At 33.0% G+C, this 15413-nt stretch overlaps 4 protein-coding genes and 1 long non-coding RNA gene across 8 annotated transcripts; 2 read left to right on the forward strand and 3 right to left on the reverse strand.

Moving 5' to 3' along the window:
• Window positions 1–3: 3 nt before the first annotated feature.
• On the reverse strand, window positions 4–7747 carry LOC145934447 (maestro heat-like repeat-containing protein family member 1). 2 transcript variants are annotated; one of them, XM_083034859.1, is made up of 23 exons: window positions 7373–7747; window positions 6976–7066; window positions 6706–6851; window positions 6420–6628; window positions 6129–6295; window positions 5764–6049; window positions 5401–5607; window positions 5228–5315; window positions 4995–5147; window positions 4778–4921; window positions 4414–4703; window positions 3800–4325; window positions 3510–3667; window positions 3321–3405; window positions 2975–3162; window positions 2648–2903; window positions 2319–2502; window positions 2004–2197; window positions 1519–1890; window positions 1126–1443; window positions 691–1041; window positions 395–564; window positions 4–323 (listed from the first exon to the last, which is right to left on the reverse strand). In XM_083034859.1, exons 2-23 carry the CDS (start codon window positions 7055–7057, stop codon window positions 134–136), a joined length of 4764 nt encoding a protein of 1587 aa, XP_082890985.1. In that variant the 5' UTR covers window positions 7058–7066; window positions 7373–7747; the 3' UTR covers window positions 4–133. The 2 variants fall into 2 exon arrangements, with proteins under 2 accessions (XP_082890985.1, XP_082890986.1); XM_083034860.1 differs by lacking the exon at window positions 7373–7747 and having other exon boundaries at window positions 6976–7182.
• A 506-nt stretch (window positions 7748–8253) lies between these two features.
• Window positions 8254–9223, reverse strand: LOC145934490 (uncharacterized). The gene is made up of 2 exons (XR_014425038.1): window positions 8862–9223; window positions 8254–8542 (listed from the first exon to the last, which is right to left on the reverse strand). It is a non-coding gene; the product is annotated as an uncharacterized LOC145934490 (long non-coding RNA).
• A 212-nt stretch (window positions 9224–9435) lies between these two features.
• On the forward strand, window positions 9436–11427 carry LOC145934483 (calcium and integrin-binding protein 1). Of its 3 annotated transcripts, none has more exons than XM_083034936.1 (6): window positions 9436–9665; window positions 9845–10029; window positions 10149–10183; window positions 10322–10569; window positions 10657–10855; window positions 10925–11427. In XM_083034936.1, exons 2-6 carry the CDS (start codon window positions 9979–9981, stop codon window positions 10944–10946), a joined length of 555 nt encoding a protein of 184 aa, XP_082891062.1. In that variant the 5' UTR covers window positions 9436–9665; window positions 9845–9978; the 3' UTR covers window positions 10947–11427. The 3 variants fall into 3 exon arrangements, with proteins under 3 accessions (XP_082891062.1, XP_082891063.1, XP_082891061.1); XM_083034937.1 differs by having other exon boundaries at window positions 9436–9661; XM_083034935.1 differs by having other exon boundaries at window positions 9436–9657.
• Window positions 11428–11559: 132 nt separating this feature from the next.
• LOC145934480 (oligosaccharyltransferase complex subunit ostc-B) lies at window positions 11560–12748 on the reverse strand. Its single transcript, XM_083034929.1, has 4 exons — window positions 12445–12748; window positions 12195–12268; window positions 11904–12121; window positions 11560–11830 (listed from the first exon to the last, which is right to left on the reverse strand). Exons 1-4 carry the CDS (start codon window positions 12710–12712, stop codon window positions 11812–11814), a joined length of 579 nt encoding a protein of 192 aa, XP_082891055.1. The 5' UTR covers window positions 12713–12748; the 3' UTR covers window positions 11560–11811.
• A 542-nt stretch (window positions 12749–13290) lies between these two features.
• On the forward strand, window positions 13291–15379 carry Hmg-2 (High mobility group protein 2). Its single transcript, XM_083034917.1, has 8 exons — window positions 13291–13659; window positions 13795–14014; window positions 14097–14268; window positions 14342–14456; window positions 14527–14688; window positions 14761–14842; window positions 14929–15144; window positions 15243–15379. The coding sequence occupies exons 2-8, from the start codon at window positions 13927–13929 to the stop codon at window positions 15377–15379; spliced, it is 972 nt and encodes a 323-aa protein (XP_082891043.1). The 5' UTR covers window positions 13291–13659; window positions 13795–13926.
• The last annotated feature ends 34 nt before the right edge of the window (window positions 15380–15413 follow it).

The raw sequence follows: 15413 nt of genomic DNA on the forward strand, positions 1-15413 counted from the left end.
TTTTTAAATAATATATATTTTACAATAAACAATATCACAAAAGAAAAAAATATAACCCTACAAAAAATCTTGTGATTTAAAAGTAAGATGCAATTCTTAACTAGTGCGACAAATTACCGAAACATTATCCGCGCTAAAGCGTAAAGCAAAACGAGAGAGCTTGCGAAGCGCGTATTCTTACGATGCTTTTTTTATCATGCAAGAGTTGCAACAGTCTTTGTATGTCCTCGGGTCTCGGAGAGCTAAAGAATCCTAAGAGCAGCGCGGATGTAGCTCTGATTGAATCATTCTCCGATTTGGAATAGCCTCGAACAACAGCATTTCTGGCAACGAGATGACGTTTACAAAATATATATATATATTTTATCAAACTATATTATAACGTTATATCTACCTGAGTTCTTCCGCTCTCTGTGGAAATTCATCTTTCAAACAATTAATCAAAACCTCGGAAAAAGTTACGAAATTAAAGTTCGCTTTTGGTCCCAAATTATTATGTATCACATGCGATAGTTGCTTATTTTGTAGAACAGCAGTAATCTTACATAAAGTCTGCCGTGTTACCTGTCGTATAAAAGACATAAATAAGAGAGAATATCAAATATCTGACATATAATATTAATTAATTTACTTTCTATTATTCTATCGCGTATAATATTTATTTTGATACAATGCGATATTAGATCTTACCATAACTACCATTGTATTCGAGTCTTCCAGTCTTATTATCAGAGACGGCAAACAGCTTAGAAGATGATCGATCAAATCATCATTCAGCGATACGATTGATCTTTCCCAATTTGTAGCTATCGCGCCCAGAGCGTCTATAGCGGCGAGCTTCATTTCCCAATTTTCCTTCTCGATAAACGGTTTCAAGGCTAATACCACTCGCGGACTTACGGGCCTCTTGTATTGAACCCTTAACAGTTCCGAGAGGCCCCGCAACGATTCGAGTACCACTTCAGCACCGCCTTCCCCGCCAGCGCTCTCTTCCAGTCCGTTAAGTAAAGCATCCATACAATTGTCAAAGTATTCATCCAGCTGAAGGACGACAGTTAATATATTTAAAAGACCGTATGTATATGAGACTAAAGCGTCGATTGAGAGAAAATTGATTGACTTTACCAATAACGGATCCAAATAAGCTATTCTAGCAAGTCCGATGATGACGTGCTTTCGCACCAAGGACGATGAATCGGTCTTGGATTCGTGTAGGGTATTAATTATAGTATCAAGCCATATAACTCCGCAGTCCACTTTGCCGATCAGTTCCGTGTAAAATGTTACGGCAATTGCCCGTTGTATGGGTATGGTACTAGTCACCAGTTTACCCAGGAATTGTGCCATGTTAAACAGAACCTCGTGTCTATTCGTTATACATTTAATCAACGTTTGTACGATAAATATCACGCTCTCCTCGTTTTGCGTCTCGAAAGAGGATACCTAAAAATTCACATTCACACAATAAAATCGAAACAATCACATTTAAACTGTCTAAAATTACTCTTTAATACGTACGGTTTCCATCAGCAAACTGTACGCGATGTCTGGCTGGATGACCATCAATATGTTAGTTATTACAGAATACACTTCAGCGTACGGATGCATCTTCTGCGCTGCCCGATTCGGTACATATCCAAACTTCGTGTTTACCAGCGATGCGGGAGCTTCGATGCCCAGCCAGCCTGAAAGGTACTTGAGGAGAATCGATAACAAATCCGCTAACTGTTTCTGAATCAAGTTTTCGATATTCGGAGATTCTAAAAGATATTTCAAGGCCACGATAACTGCCAAGGACGGGAGAGATGCAGTATTATTTTTTCCAGAATGCATCGTAACTTCACTGAACAGACTGCCAGATTTGAGTTTCGTCAGTAGAAACTTCAAAGTCTGGAAAAAAATTATGTCCCATATTTATATGCATATCTTTATATGTATATATATGTAATGTATTATATAAATTGTATGCGTATATATATATATATTGGAAGATCGACACCTACTTTGGGTCCAACAGAGTCGTTATAGCGGATTTCTTGCCAACACAATCTGGTACCTGAATCCAATGGTAACGGCTGTAATAAGAGATGCTCGCATACTTCTTCCAGATGATGCTTCATCAATGATATTATAGCTGTTGTTGCACTATACTTGCAGCACGTATTATCAATTTGTCTCATTTGCATAATAATACTATCTATAACATAGAGAAAATATATTCTTGTTAATATGTTATAAAATTAAATAAAATGACTTTTTTGATGAAGTAACAGCAATTAATTATAGATAATTTGTGTTATTTGTGATAGTTTACATACCGACTAAACAAACATCAGTCCTAGATATCTCTGAGCCTCTAATTAAAAAATGTTGATCCAGACATATCGCAGCTATAAAGCCTGCTTGTTTCACTTGATAGAATAGCAAGCCTTCTATCAATCCCTCTGCAAAGCTAACTATCTCACTGTTGGGAATTTTCTTTGATATTGCATTAGCTAGATCCTGTTTGCAACCAAAAAAATTGTATATTATATATCTCAATCTTCAATTGTATGTTATCAATCTCGATCTTTCGTTAATATTTTATATAATATAATAAGATTAACTGCGTGCTTAGTTGTCAAGTAATTCAATTATATAAACTAACTTTTACAATTCCATAGGGCAATCCAGAGTTTTCAGTCATTTCTTTCTTTATTTGTTCTATATTTTCAATCGAGGGGCTATCGAGTAATATATGACGGTGACGGGCTGCGATATCCAGAGAAAGAAGTGTACAATCTATCGCCAATGGTCTCAACTCGCAATCATCGTCCGCGCACCAGCAGAAGATTCTCCCTACTAGTTTACCAGCGTCCAACTTGCCGCCTGGATATGTATACTTTAAAGAATTATAATAGGACCTGAACAAAAGAAATAATTTACAACTCTGGTGTATATATAAATGTAAGAGACAAGAATATGTTATATTTACTGAAGCACTGTATGTAACACGAAGAGAGTCGTTTTTCTTTCCATATTTGACTTGGCCTGCATCCAAGGTAACAATATATCGAATAGCTCAGCTAACGCGTCCGCTGAATCGGATACAATTTCACTGGATATGGCTCCCAATGCATCCATGTCTTGTTGCATTATTTTTGGATTTAAAAGACGAGCAATCTAACAGACAGATATTGATTAATCATCTCGATGGTAATTATAAATATATAAGTATACACTGGCGGATCCTGGGGGGGGGGGGGGGTTAACCCTATATATGAATATGTATATATATGAATATCATAAGTATGTGATTATTGTAATCTTAATTTTTATACCTGTGCACTGGCACCGATCGTTTTATCCAATATTGCACTGAGAAAAATCTCTCTTTCTTCATTATTTAGCATTGGCGCTATACGTCTGTATGAAAATGTTTGGAGAAAGAAATATATTCTTATTATTTATATATTTATTTCCCTTTGAGACGCATAATATTAAATAAATGTTAATTAAATGTAACATACATTAGAGAGTTTATTGCTTTCAGTATCGTCGGGTAAAGCTGCAACGGTCTATATCCGGTCGACGATTGCAAAATTCCCAATAAAGTGGTCAGAGCAGTAGCTTTTATACGCAAGCCCTTAAATTCGGGAAATTTGATGGGATGAACAGCATTGGCTACCTACGAATCAACAATCTCGTTAATGTACGATGAATAAAGAATATTTCACACTTAAGTACGGATGTTTACAAGCACAAAATTAAGTTACTTTAGTAATACTTAGTAATTTATTAAAATTATAAATTAAATTACTTGTTCCAAGACTAACAATCCCGCTTCTTTTGTAGACAATTCCTTACACTCGTTCAACTGTTTGACGGTCCACGGTAATACATGCTTTTCATACGTGGGAAAGAATTTTTTCGGATCCACTTTCCGAGCAATTTCAGCATAGGACTGCAACAAACCCGCCTTTGCTGCTTCAGCAGTAGCGGCGGCTTTCGCGTCTCTCATTAAACCCAACAGCTTCACGGGGACCTTCCTGACGTCCTCGGCGGTGCAAAATTCCTCCATTAATTTCAACACGATGCTCAAGTGTCGTTTGGCGCAGATACCGACTGCTCGCGCGAATTCCTTGGTAGTGCCGTGAGAACGTGCGAGTTCGACGAGCAGATTAATGTGAGCATTGTTGTTGCACGTAGATGCTAAAAGTAACGCTACGTTCGGTGTGTTTGCTTTCGAAACGAGCTCGTTAGCCACGTTGCCGCCCCACGATTCTCCTTCCAATTTGACGCTCTCTTCCAACCACTCTACCACCTTCTCTTCCCAAATTAAATCTCTGTGTAATATCGAAAACGAAATTAAAAACAAGCTCTCTTAATAATTATTTGTAAGTGAAAAATTAATCTCTAAAAAAACATTATTACCGTTGTATGGAATCTTTCGCTCCTTTGGAACTTTTTGGTTCGTTTTGTGCACATTCCTGAGAAAGTTCTAGCAACTTTTCATCCCAGTAAGGTTTCACTCGGTGTCCCATCAAAGGTGCCGCCGCTCTCAAAAAAATCACCACAGCGAGTCGATTAGCTGGATCGCTTAATAATTCTAGACATCTACCTAAGACTTTCGTGCCAGGGAAATCCCTCTCATCTGTCGAAGAGTTTTCACTACATATTATTTTTGTCGCTAACGGAGTCAGTGACTGTAACACGGATGCAGCCTACATACGGGAAAAAAAAGAAATTAAATTTGGGCATCAGCATACGATAGATATCTTAGTTCCGCGTTACTTACAGATGCTGTACAAGATGGATCCAGTAATGCATTTATCAAACACGGCCACAGCCAAGATTCAGCGCCGTTAACTGTTGTCGCAACTAAATGCAAAGCTGTGGAACATTCCTTCATGTTGTCGTTTTTCGTTTCGCAATGCGACACCTATTTATAACATAACAAGACAAAATTAATTTCTTTATTATTTTTCTCTAATTTTAGGTTGCGCGTTATTTACCAGGTAACGAATAAATTTTGTTCTCTGTAACGGTAGAAGAGGAAATGTCGGCTTTTCCGCGAGTGCTGCTATGACACTAATCATTTGCAGTGTATTGTCCTCTCCAAGAGACTCCTGCAAGCTCAGCGCTATTCTTTGCAATATTACATCGTCCTGATAAAACGATATTATGTATATACATATATATCCAAAAACTGTTGTATTTGATAATAAAATGATATATACTTCTGTACCTTCGAAAAAGTGTTTATGAGGAATTTCAGAACGACCAGAGCACGAGCGCGTTGATTGGCAACCGGCGATTTTGACTGTTGCAAGATTCTGCAATAAGACATACGCAACAAATGATTATAATTCTCACAATTTTGTATTTATTAACTAAATGCGAGAACATTATGCATATTACTTGTCAAGACCTTCTTCAGGATACAAGACAACCAATGATTGGGAGCACTTCAGTACCTCATGATGGATATGAACCTCATATTGAGGTGCCCCGTAAGGGTTGAGACTGACATAGTCGAATAAAGTTTGAAGTATATAATCTATAGACGGGTGAATTGCCTCTTTGTCACCTTCAGTGTTGATGTAATTTAAAAGTGCAGCTAAAACTCTATTAAATATAATATTACTTGAATAAAAAGAAACACAATTGTTTGAAACTTAATATATAATACATAGAAGCTATTTAAAATAGAGAAAGAGAAAGAAAGAGAAATATCTAATACAGTCAATCAATAATAAACTTGTCACAAAATATGAAACTCACTTTACTGCAGCCAGACGTATATTTGATTTCTTAGAAAGATTTAAACATATAGGTATCAATTTTATAATTCTCTCACTATCTTGCTGCTCGGATTGCAGGGGTATTATAGAAACTAATGCGGTTAAAATAGCTTCTATTGATTCAGAATCACGACATGTTTTTAACCAATTGTTCATTAGAATATTGAAGGCATGGCAAATATCCTCCTCAAACATTTGTTTGTTAAATTCTGAGACTTTTGCATTTATCATATAATCATTTATAGCATCACAAAATTTACTAATCACTGTAAAAATAAAGAATTTAATTGTATACAGCTTTATTAATACTATCAAAAGTATTATGATATATATATATGTACTTACTGAGAGAAACTTCTTGTTTAAGAGCTTCTTCGCGTATTTGATTTAACATTGGTAACATAATAGTCAATATTATTTTCACAAAGGACAACATCCCATATGGATTCGCTATCGTGAGCTTTTTTATTGTGGAAACTATTGCGGTGTTAGGAATTATCCCATGTCCTAATCTACAAATATATCATGATATAAGATTATATAATGTTGTCCTTTGACAATTTTTATAATTTAACATTTTCTTTCTGTCTTAGATTAATTTATTACAGTTAGGAAAGATAATATTAGAGTGCATACTTAGGCAAAAGTCCACCCATGGCTTGTTTGCAATATATTTTACAAAGCTCAGTTAACAATTCAACTGCTTCATTCTCAGTCTCTCCTATTAGATTATTTACTGCTATTTCAGCAAGAGATGTTGCTACATCTTTGTTTAAACTTGCAGCCGAATGTTTGCAGATATTGGACATTATGTTCAACAGAGATGCCATATGTTCCGTGGATATCTTTTTGAAACAGTGAGAATTGTACAATGATTGAATTTATGCAATATTATACAATGTCTGTTATTATGAATATTAACCTTTTTATGCATTTCCCAAAAATATATAGCAGCTTGAATGACAACCATTGGATTCTTCTTGCTTATTCTCTCAATCGATTTAATTACAGATTCTCTGACATCTTGATTCTTGTCGTCCAAAGAATCCAACAATACTCCAATTATAGCTAAAAATAAATATTTATTTATCATTGCAAATATATAATTATAAAAATATTTAATGGCAAAACAGTTTTTTTGACTATTAGTTGACAATTATTGGTTGCCTAAAATATTGTTATAAATGTTAACCTGGTAATTCAGAATTAACAGCTCTTTCAAGTTCGGAATCATCGTTGCTTTCAAGTTCAGAATTATCACTGTTTTCCTTCATGTTGATAAACTACAAGTATTAAACTAGTTTAAACGAGAAATGTTATATATTTGTGTATAAAAGATCTTATATTTTTATCAACTTTAAATTTGTAAGAAACAACTTGTTATACATGTACAACACTAGATTATTTATTAAAATTTTTATTATTCTATATATATTCTATTATATTATAATCTATCATTGATCGAAAAAAATTGAGAAACGTGCGTTATTTAATTATATTTCATTAATATTTAATTAGCAGACTAGACAAATGTCATCCACAGTGTGTTATCTCTGAAACACTATATATTATATCAATTTACAGCTTACTTTTCCGAAGTGTTTATATACAAGACATTTCAAGGACTTTGCCTTATCATAAGAAAGCGTTCAAAAAGCTATTCCTCGGAGAAGATTAGCTCGACATTCATCTTGATTTGTCGATCGAAAGCTACTCTATATCCGACAAGTGAATTTTAGAATGAACCTGTATCAGAAAAAAAACCAAGAAACAATCATGCTGATTGGTCGAGACGCAGCAAGATCGACTAGGCGCAAAGTTAAATGTCAAAAGGAGCTTTCCAGCAAAAATATACAATTAACAAAATAACATAATTATTTTTTCGGACTACAGAAAGATAAACTTGTCTCCTTCGTTCATATATATAATTTAACCAACTTCTTGATCAAATTTGCGCCGAAAGCGCATTTAGGTTACACTTGTGACATTTGATCACATGGTTGCATCTCGCAGGCGCATTAAAGACACGTGGTGATGATTGTTAAAAAACTTACAAGATAGTTAAATTTTTGCAGGTGTATCTGAATGGAAAAACTTTACAATATTTACTGTTCGTTGTTTAAATTTAATAAATGACATATATATTTTAAATTAATATTAATTATATATTTTCTTTTTTTTCCAGGAGAAGTTTACAAAGATGAATTATAAAAACCACTTTATATATATATATATAAATTAATTTATATATATATATATATATTCAATAAATTTGTTTATTTTCTTTTTCTTCTAGTTTTTAATATAGCCATAAATAAAAATTTTACTTTAGTTAAATAGATTATATAAGTACAATATAAAATCCACTTAAACATTGAAAGAAGCTAAATATGTAAGAAAATAACAGTAATTTCAAATGCTGTCATAAATATATATACTTATTAAAGCTAAAAATTGTAAAGAGAATAAATTGATAACATATATGTTATTTATTAAAAAATTCTTCGACAATATTTCATTTTCTACATACAATTACATATTTTTACATACATACAGTTAAATTGTGTTGCGATGAGACTGCATTGGATCTATAAGATATGGAGACACGATATTGGAATATTTGGGATATTTGAACAATTCTTTTTCGAATCCTCTATGTAAGATACTCTTAAACGGATGGCGGCATAAGAGCCATCCCATTGCATTCGATGGCAATCTTGACACCAATTACAAAAAAAACAATGTTTTTCACTATTGACCTGTTAATACAAAATTAACATTATTATAAAACATTGTTTATATAGCGTAAAAAAATTGAGTAATTCGAGATGAAATATGTATTAAGAATATCTATACAAGCAAATAATACAGATACACAATTATAAAAATTTGACATTTAATTGATTTTAAGTAATAATAATCAAATTTTGTTGATTTTATATTTTAGAAATTATATAAGTCCGATTATACATGAATAATCGATTATGAAGGTTATGTTTCATCAGCGACTCGTGATTGATTCTATCTCGAGATCTTTTAACAAATGACACATCATTTACATTGTTTGCGTTAACCTACCATTTAAACTGATCGTAGTAAATATCTTTGACGATCTTTTCAATTTTATCCGTCGCCATTGTTTGTCTTTTGTCGCAAGACTCGTTCCGAATGAAATTGTTTGAAATCCTCTTCCAAGCAAAACCTGTACTCAGTGCCGTAACTAGGCAGGGGCAACAGGGGCACAGGCCCAGGGCCCAGAACAAAGAGGGGGGCCTTGAAATGAAACTGAACAAAAAAAATTGTTCAAATATAATAATATTTTCAAATTTTTAATTTTAAATTGGAGAAGAACGATTATCCAATTTTTCCATAATTTCGATTGAATATAATATTGTTAAAGATATTAATTATGATGATATAAATCAATTAATTTGCTGCAATGAAAGCCAGAAAAGTGCAATTAAAATAATTATTTTTATTTATAAATATGAAATAAATATGAATGATCTTATATATATATCTTATCTTATTTCTTGTGTGTGTACACAAAAATTATTTATAAACAATTGTTACATCGTTTTCGTTTTATTATTATTTTTCCCCAAAAGATAAAACCTTGCCCAGGGCACATAAAAAGCTAGTTACGGCACTGCCTGTACTAATCTCTGCTCTTATCGCTTCAACGCGCGTTCACGTATTTAATTAGCCCTTTTTCTTGTACTTTAATTGACTTTAATCTCTTTCTCTCTCCTTTCTCTTGCGTCCTCTTCATCTGACGTCTGAATAGTTGCAAGTACAGGAAGTGCAGACAGGAAGAGAGCTGATGAGCTGATGGCTGATGGTCTCGTTGGGAGATCAATAATACGAAAAGCATGTATGTATGTACGTACAATTCTGTCGTAATTGTAAGAGCACCTTATAATTTGCTCGACAAATGTGAAATAATTCATCAATCGACAGGAAATTAAACTTAATGTCAATTTAGAAAAGATACATTTTCTAGTTAGAGTTTCATTATTCGATAAAGTTATTTTTCTTATACCTGATGGTTATTCTGACAGGTGTCATATACGAGACATATTTGATATATTAGTCATCGTTAGCGTGTGATGCTGATTAAAGATGATGGAATTTAATGATCAAGCTAATTAAAGCGCCTATCATTGACACTGTGTAAAATTCTGCGTGTGTGAAAATGGGTGCGGGGAAGAGTCAGTTTACTGAAGAGGAGTTGCAGGACTATCAAGTACTTATTTTCCTATTATTTTCATCATCTTTTATTTATTGTAATTTTACAACAGTTCTTTTATTTTTTAAGAATATATATATAAAATAATAATAACAATTTTCTCTCTTTATCGACAGGATTTAACATACTTTACAAAAAAGGAAGTTTTATAGTGAGTATATAATCAGTGAGACATATTTTATTTAAATATTTGCTTAAACATAAGCATATATTTGTATTTCTTATATTATTAATTATTGTATATTTAATTGAAAGACATACAAAGTTATATTTTCTTTCTTCATCACAGCGCACATCAGAAATTTAAGGCACTTGCACCAGAAAAAGTAGGACATAATAGAAATGCAAAGCTCCCAATGTCTAAAATTTTGCAATATCCTGAATTGAGAGTAAATCCTTTTGGAGATAGAATCTGTAAGGTCTTTAGTTCTAGTCAAGATGGCGATTGTACCTTTGAAGATTTCCTGGACATGATGTCTGTATTCAGTGACGCTGCTCCAAAAGCTGTTAAAGCTGAACATGCATTTAGGATATTCGGTAAGTCTGATATTTCCAGCCAGTTTTATTTGCAATGTATGCAAGTAAAATTATCTTTATTTTACTGACAATGATTTATTCATATAGATTTTGATGGTGATGATATGCTTGGTGTGGGAGATTTGAGACAAGTGATAGATAGATTAACTGCGCCTCAAAGATTAAACGACAACGATATACAGCAACTTCTCCAATATATTCTTGACGAAGCTGATTTAGATGATGACGGTGCTCTGAGTTTTGCAGAATTTGAACATATTATAGAGAAAAGTAGTGATTTTTCCAAGTAAGTTTTTTTATTACTAAATTATATAATTTTATTTTCAATTTGTCAATAATATTAAAACTTTTACAGGAGTTTTCGTATTCGTTTATAAAAATATGATTAACAAATACTGTTAACAAGAGATATCTTCTATTACAGTAAAAGACTGAATATATTGATTAATCATAATTGTGACAATGTAGACACATAGGCCTGATACATACTTTAGAACAAAGAAAAACATGACATTAACATTTAGAGAATGTGCCAAGGCTCTACAATTTAAGCCTAAACCAAACAATACTAATCTTTTATTTTTTATTGACCTTATTTATTTTAAGATTATATATGTATAATAGCAGGAACACAAACATAATTATACAAATGTAGTGGTCTAATTAAAACTGCCATATACTATACAATGATATATTAAATACATATGTGATGCTCTAATAAATGAAGAGAAAACAAATCTCTTCTTAATCAGTAAATATTCCTCTTCACAAAATTGTTTTTTTATATCCTGTGTAACAAACATAAATGAATATATAATTTGGTTAATATTATGAAAATACTGTGTCAATTTAAATGTGTTGTCCTGATTAGAAAATTAATTTTTTATATTACATACACATAAATTTCTAAAGATATTTATATATATTTAAAATATGTTTAAAAAATACATATCTGTATTTAAAGATATTCAAAGACTTAATTGCACATTATACTGTTACATTTATAATATTATCTATATTTATGTATGTTTCTTAAGAGAGTTGTAGTATCCTCTTATCCTATATTAATAATTCATGATAATATTCAAATTATCTTTTGTTTTGCTTAACATATTTTATTACAAAAATCACCAATCGATAATTATTACAATATCTTGTATGTTGTAAGATATCCCATATGAAATATAATATAAAAATGGTGTTCGCAGAATATTCATGGAATTTACGTAATATGATTTTTATTTAGGATTGCAGATATCCCCTGAAATTATATAAAAAAGTGATTATTTATATAACATTTATATAGTTGTTTCAAAATGTAAATGATATCTTACGGAAGTTTCATTTTCATAAATATCCAGCATGCAACAAACGACACAAGTATACTGAGAAATCCAACACATATCAAAAGAACTCTGTTAAGTTTTGGTGTCGATGGGCCGTGAGTCTGATCCAATATGATAAATCCCAAGCCTCCCATTGTAAATAGGAAACTGGAAGCTAAGCCTTCCATGATATATTGTCCATTTACACGATATGGCATAAATGCTACCTGCAAGGATCACCGTTGAATCATAATAATATTAAAGAAATATAATTATTAAAAATAAAAATTCTCTACTTACAGGTCTTGTGTGACCATGTTCATCTGTTGTAGATCCTACACTGGGTGGCTCAACTATTACATCGTATATGATTCCTACAAAACATATGTATGCTCAAAACAGTATACAAAAATTTTTAAATTATAAAATTTAGAATAAAGACTAAGCTGTATACACAATATGTGATTTTTTTATATGTAAATTATAATAAGATATTTGAATCAAATATTTTTGATAATAAATGAAACATCAAGATGTTTAAATAGCTAACCTCCTGTCACCAAGAAATACGACAGAAGGATGAAGGAGAAGACTATCATAGCACTAGGTTTCACAAACCAGGACGGTTTCTTTAATTTTAAATTAGGCACTTCCAGAATGAAGAACGGTAATCGATAAATGTACTCCATTCTGTTGCGATAAAATCTAAAAACTATATGATGGAAAAATAAAGAATTTCCTCCGTAAACATCCACCGACACCGTTGACGTCTCTCTCCGTCCGGTTATCGGTTTATGCACACGTGTGCCGAATGACATTTTGCGCCGAACTGTACACCGGCAACTGGCCGGCAAGTTCCAGCCTCTCATTGGTTGGCATCGAGCTTTTAATACATATTTTAGAAGAGATTTAAGGTGCCTTTTCATGCTGACGCTCGACGCTCATTTTTAGCGTCAAAAGACGTCACGTGACCAAAATTGACGAATTGGTATCTTTATTTTTGGTCACGTGACGTCTTTTGACGCTAAAAATGAGCGTCGAGCGTCAGCATGAAAAGGCACCTTTACATATTTTATAGAAAAATGTCAATAAAGGCTGGTTTATAGAGACCGTAAACTTTTTCCGTAACCGTAAATTTAAGGATTCAACCAATCGCGTTGCTTGATTCGGCAACGTGATTGGTTGAATCCTTAAATTTACGGTTACGGAAAAAGTTTACGGCCTCTATAATCCAGCCTTAACTCGGAATTCTTCGTTTATCCCAATTTATATCTCTCTTTTTAGCCTCGATTTGTCAATTTAAAGCTACGTGTACAATGCGTCGTTTTATTGGTCGACTGACATTTCGACGCGTTAGAAACTGGGCTTTAGTATTTTTGCGAGCCGCATATCTTTGTTTATCGTATATTTTTCGAGACTGTGTGTGTGTCTTATATTTCATCTGTCATTAGTGCAAATATTTAGCCGTAATTATCCATCGGTGAGAAAAATAAGCTCGCCAACGCGAAGAACGTAGAAAGGACAAAAACTGTAGTTGTAGTAAAAATTGTATAGAAAAAGCGTACTACTACATCCAAAGAACGGATGTTCTTTAATAAACACCTAACCTAACCTAACCTATATGGTTAGTCCTCTTTTACAATGGAAAAGTGATTTAACATAATTGCAGTTGATAATGAGCGTCGTCCAACGCAATATGTCTTCATTGTTAATGAGATACTAATTAATTCTGCAGCTTATTCTCGTAATACATTATCTGTTGAAGGTTAATATACAATTTGCTATTTATATTAATTTTTAACAATGTGATGCATGTTATATTTTTAAGAAAATTTTCATTGATAATACTAATTATACAATTTTGAACAAATATGGATAATCTTCTTATGTGCTGTTGCAGGACACAAAAATTAATGTGTATTTTACTCATATAATGGACATCGTCTAAGATTAATAAGATAATTATTATCAAACCATCGATCAAAGCATCACATACAAAGCATCACATACAAAGAGTATTGTATCGTAGAGGATGAGCGAGACTCCAACAAATGATATGCCTGAGAGCAACGGTGCAATGGAGCAATCTACTTACAATGGAGAGGCAGAAGAACACGCAAGTAAGCATGACTTGCATGATTTAATTTGTGTTTTATTGATAGCAATTGAATAATTTTTCTCAAGCTCCTTTTGTTTTATTAGCCAAGTCTCCAGTAAGTATCGAAGAGAAGGCACCAGATTCGATATGCGATAATGGTTTAAAAAGGAGTGCCATTGCCATTGGCAACAGTAATACGCCAAATAGAACAAAAAAACGCAAGAAAGCTCCAAGAGACGCCACTGCGCCGAAACAACCTCTAAGCGGTTATTTCCTGTAATGACTAAATCCGAAAATATATTTAGAGTATATGTTAAAATACTGTTTTCTAATGTGATATAATGTACAGGTTTTTAAACGACCGGAGAGAAAAGGTTCGAAACGAAAATCCGAGTTTAACATTCGCAGATATTACAAAGTTTTTAGCTTCGGAGTGGAGTAAATTACCAGGTGATCAGAAACAGGTTTGTATCTTCTTGTTATATTCTTTTCTTATTGCATCTCTATAATATAATAATAAAATGATATTTGCAGCAATATTTGGATGCAGCTGAACAAGATAAGGAGCGGTACAATCGCGAGTTTAACAACTATAAGCAAACGGAAGCATATCGACTGTTCAATGAAAAACAATTGGAGAGGCAAAATGAAAATAAGAAGGAAAGAAACGGCACTGACGTAAACGTCGAGCAAAATGTATGATAGTATCGCTACTTTATATTTAAAATTATTTCTAGTGCAGAGTACTAATGAAAATTTTTTTTTTAGGACGTTCAGCAAGATAAGGACAATGATTTTACGGGATTTGATATCCCTATTTTTACAGAAGAATTTCTCGATCACAACAAAGGTAAAATGCTGCTGGCTAAATGTAGTCTCGATAAAATAGATTTAGTTATAAAATTAATAAAAATATCTGTTATAAAAATGTTACAGCCTGCGAAGCTGAATTGAGACAATTGCGGAAAGCTACATCCGATTATGAATCTCAGAATGCAGTTCTCCAACGACACGTCGACAGTCTGCACGCGGCTGTGAATCGCTTGGAATCCGAAACTAATCAACAACGAACGAACAATCAAGCTCTACAGCGCAATTTGGATTCTCTTCGTTCGCAATTGGCAGGTAGCTTCGCTACCATACCGCTTCCAGGTGAGTTTCCTCAGGATAAAATTCGCACGGCGATTTTATATATATAAAAATTCGATGTTTTATTTCTACAAATAAATTTTGTTTTCGCAAACATATAGGCACGTATGACGGTGCTACATTACAAAATATCGACAGTTATTTCGAGAGGCTGGAGTCGTTATTGAGTGCTAATGTCGAACAAAGTTTACGTAATGCTGTACGCAATGCTGTGTCTCGCCTCGAGTTAATTGGATGACAATCGCCTCCGGGCAATACGTCATTGAAACATC

The sequence above is a fragment of the Prenolepis imparis genome, unplaced genomic scaffold, assembly GCF_030444845.1.
Source record: "Prenolepis imparis isolate NDT839.2.m4 unplaced genomic scaffold, iyPreImpa1.0 SCAF_3, whole genome shotgun sequence".
Classification (NCBI taxonomy): domain Eukaryota; kingdom Metazoa; phylum Arthropoda; class Insecta; order Hymenoptera; family Formicidae; genus Prenolepis; species Prenolepis imparis.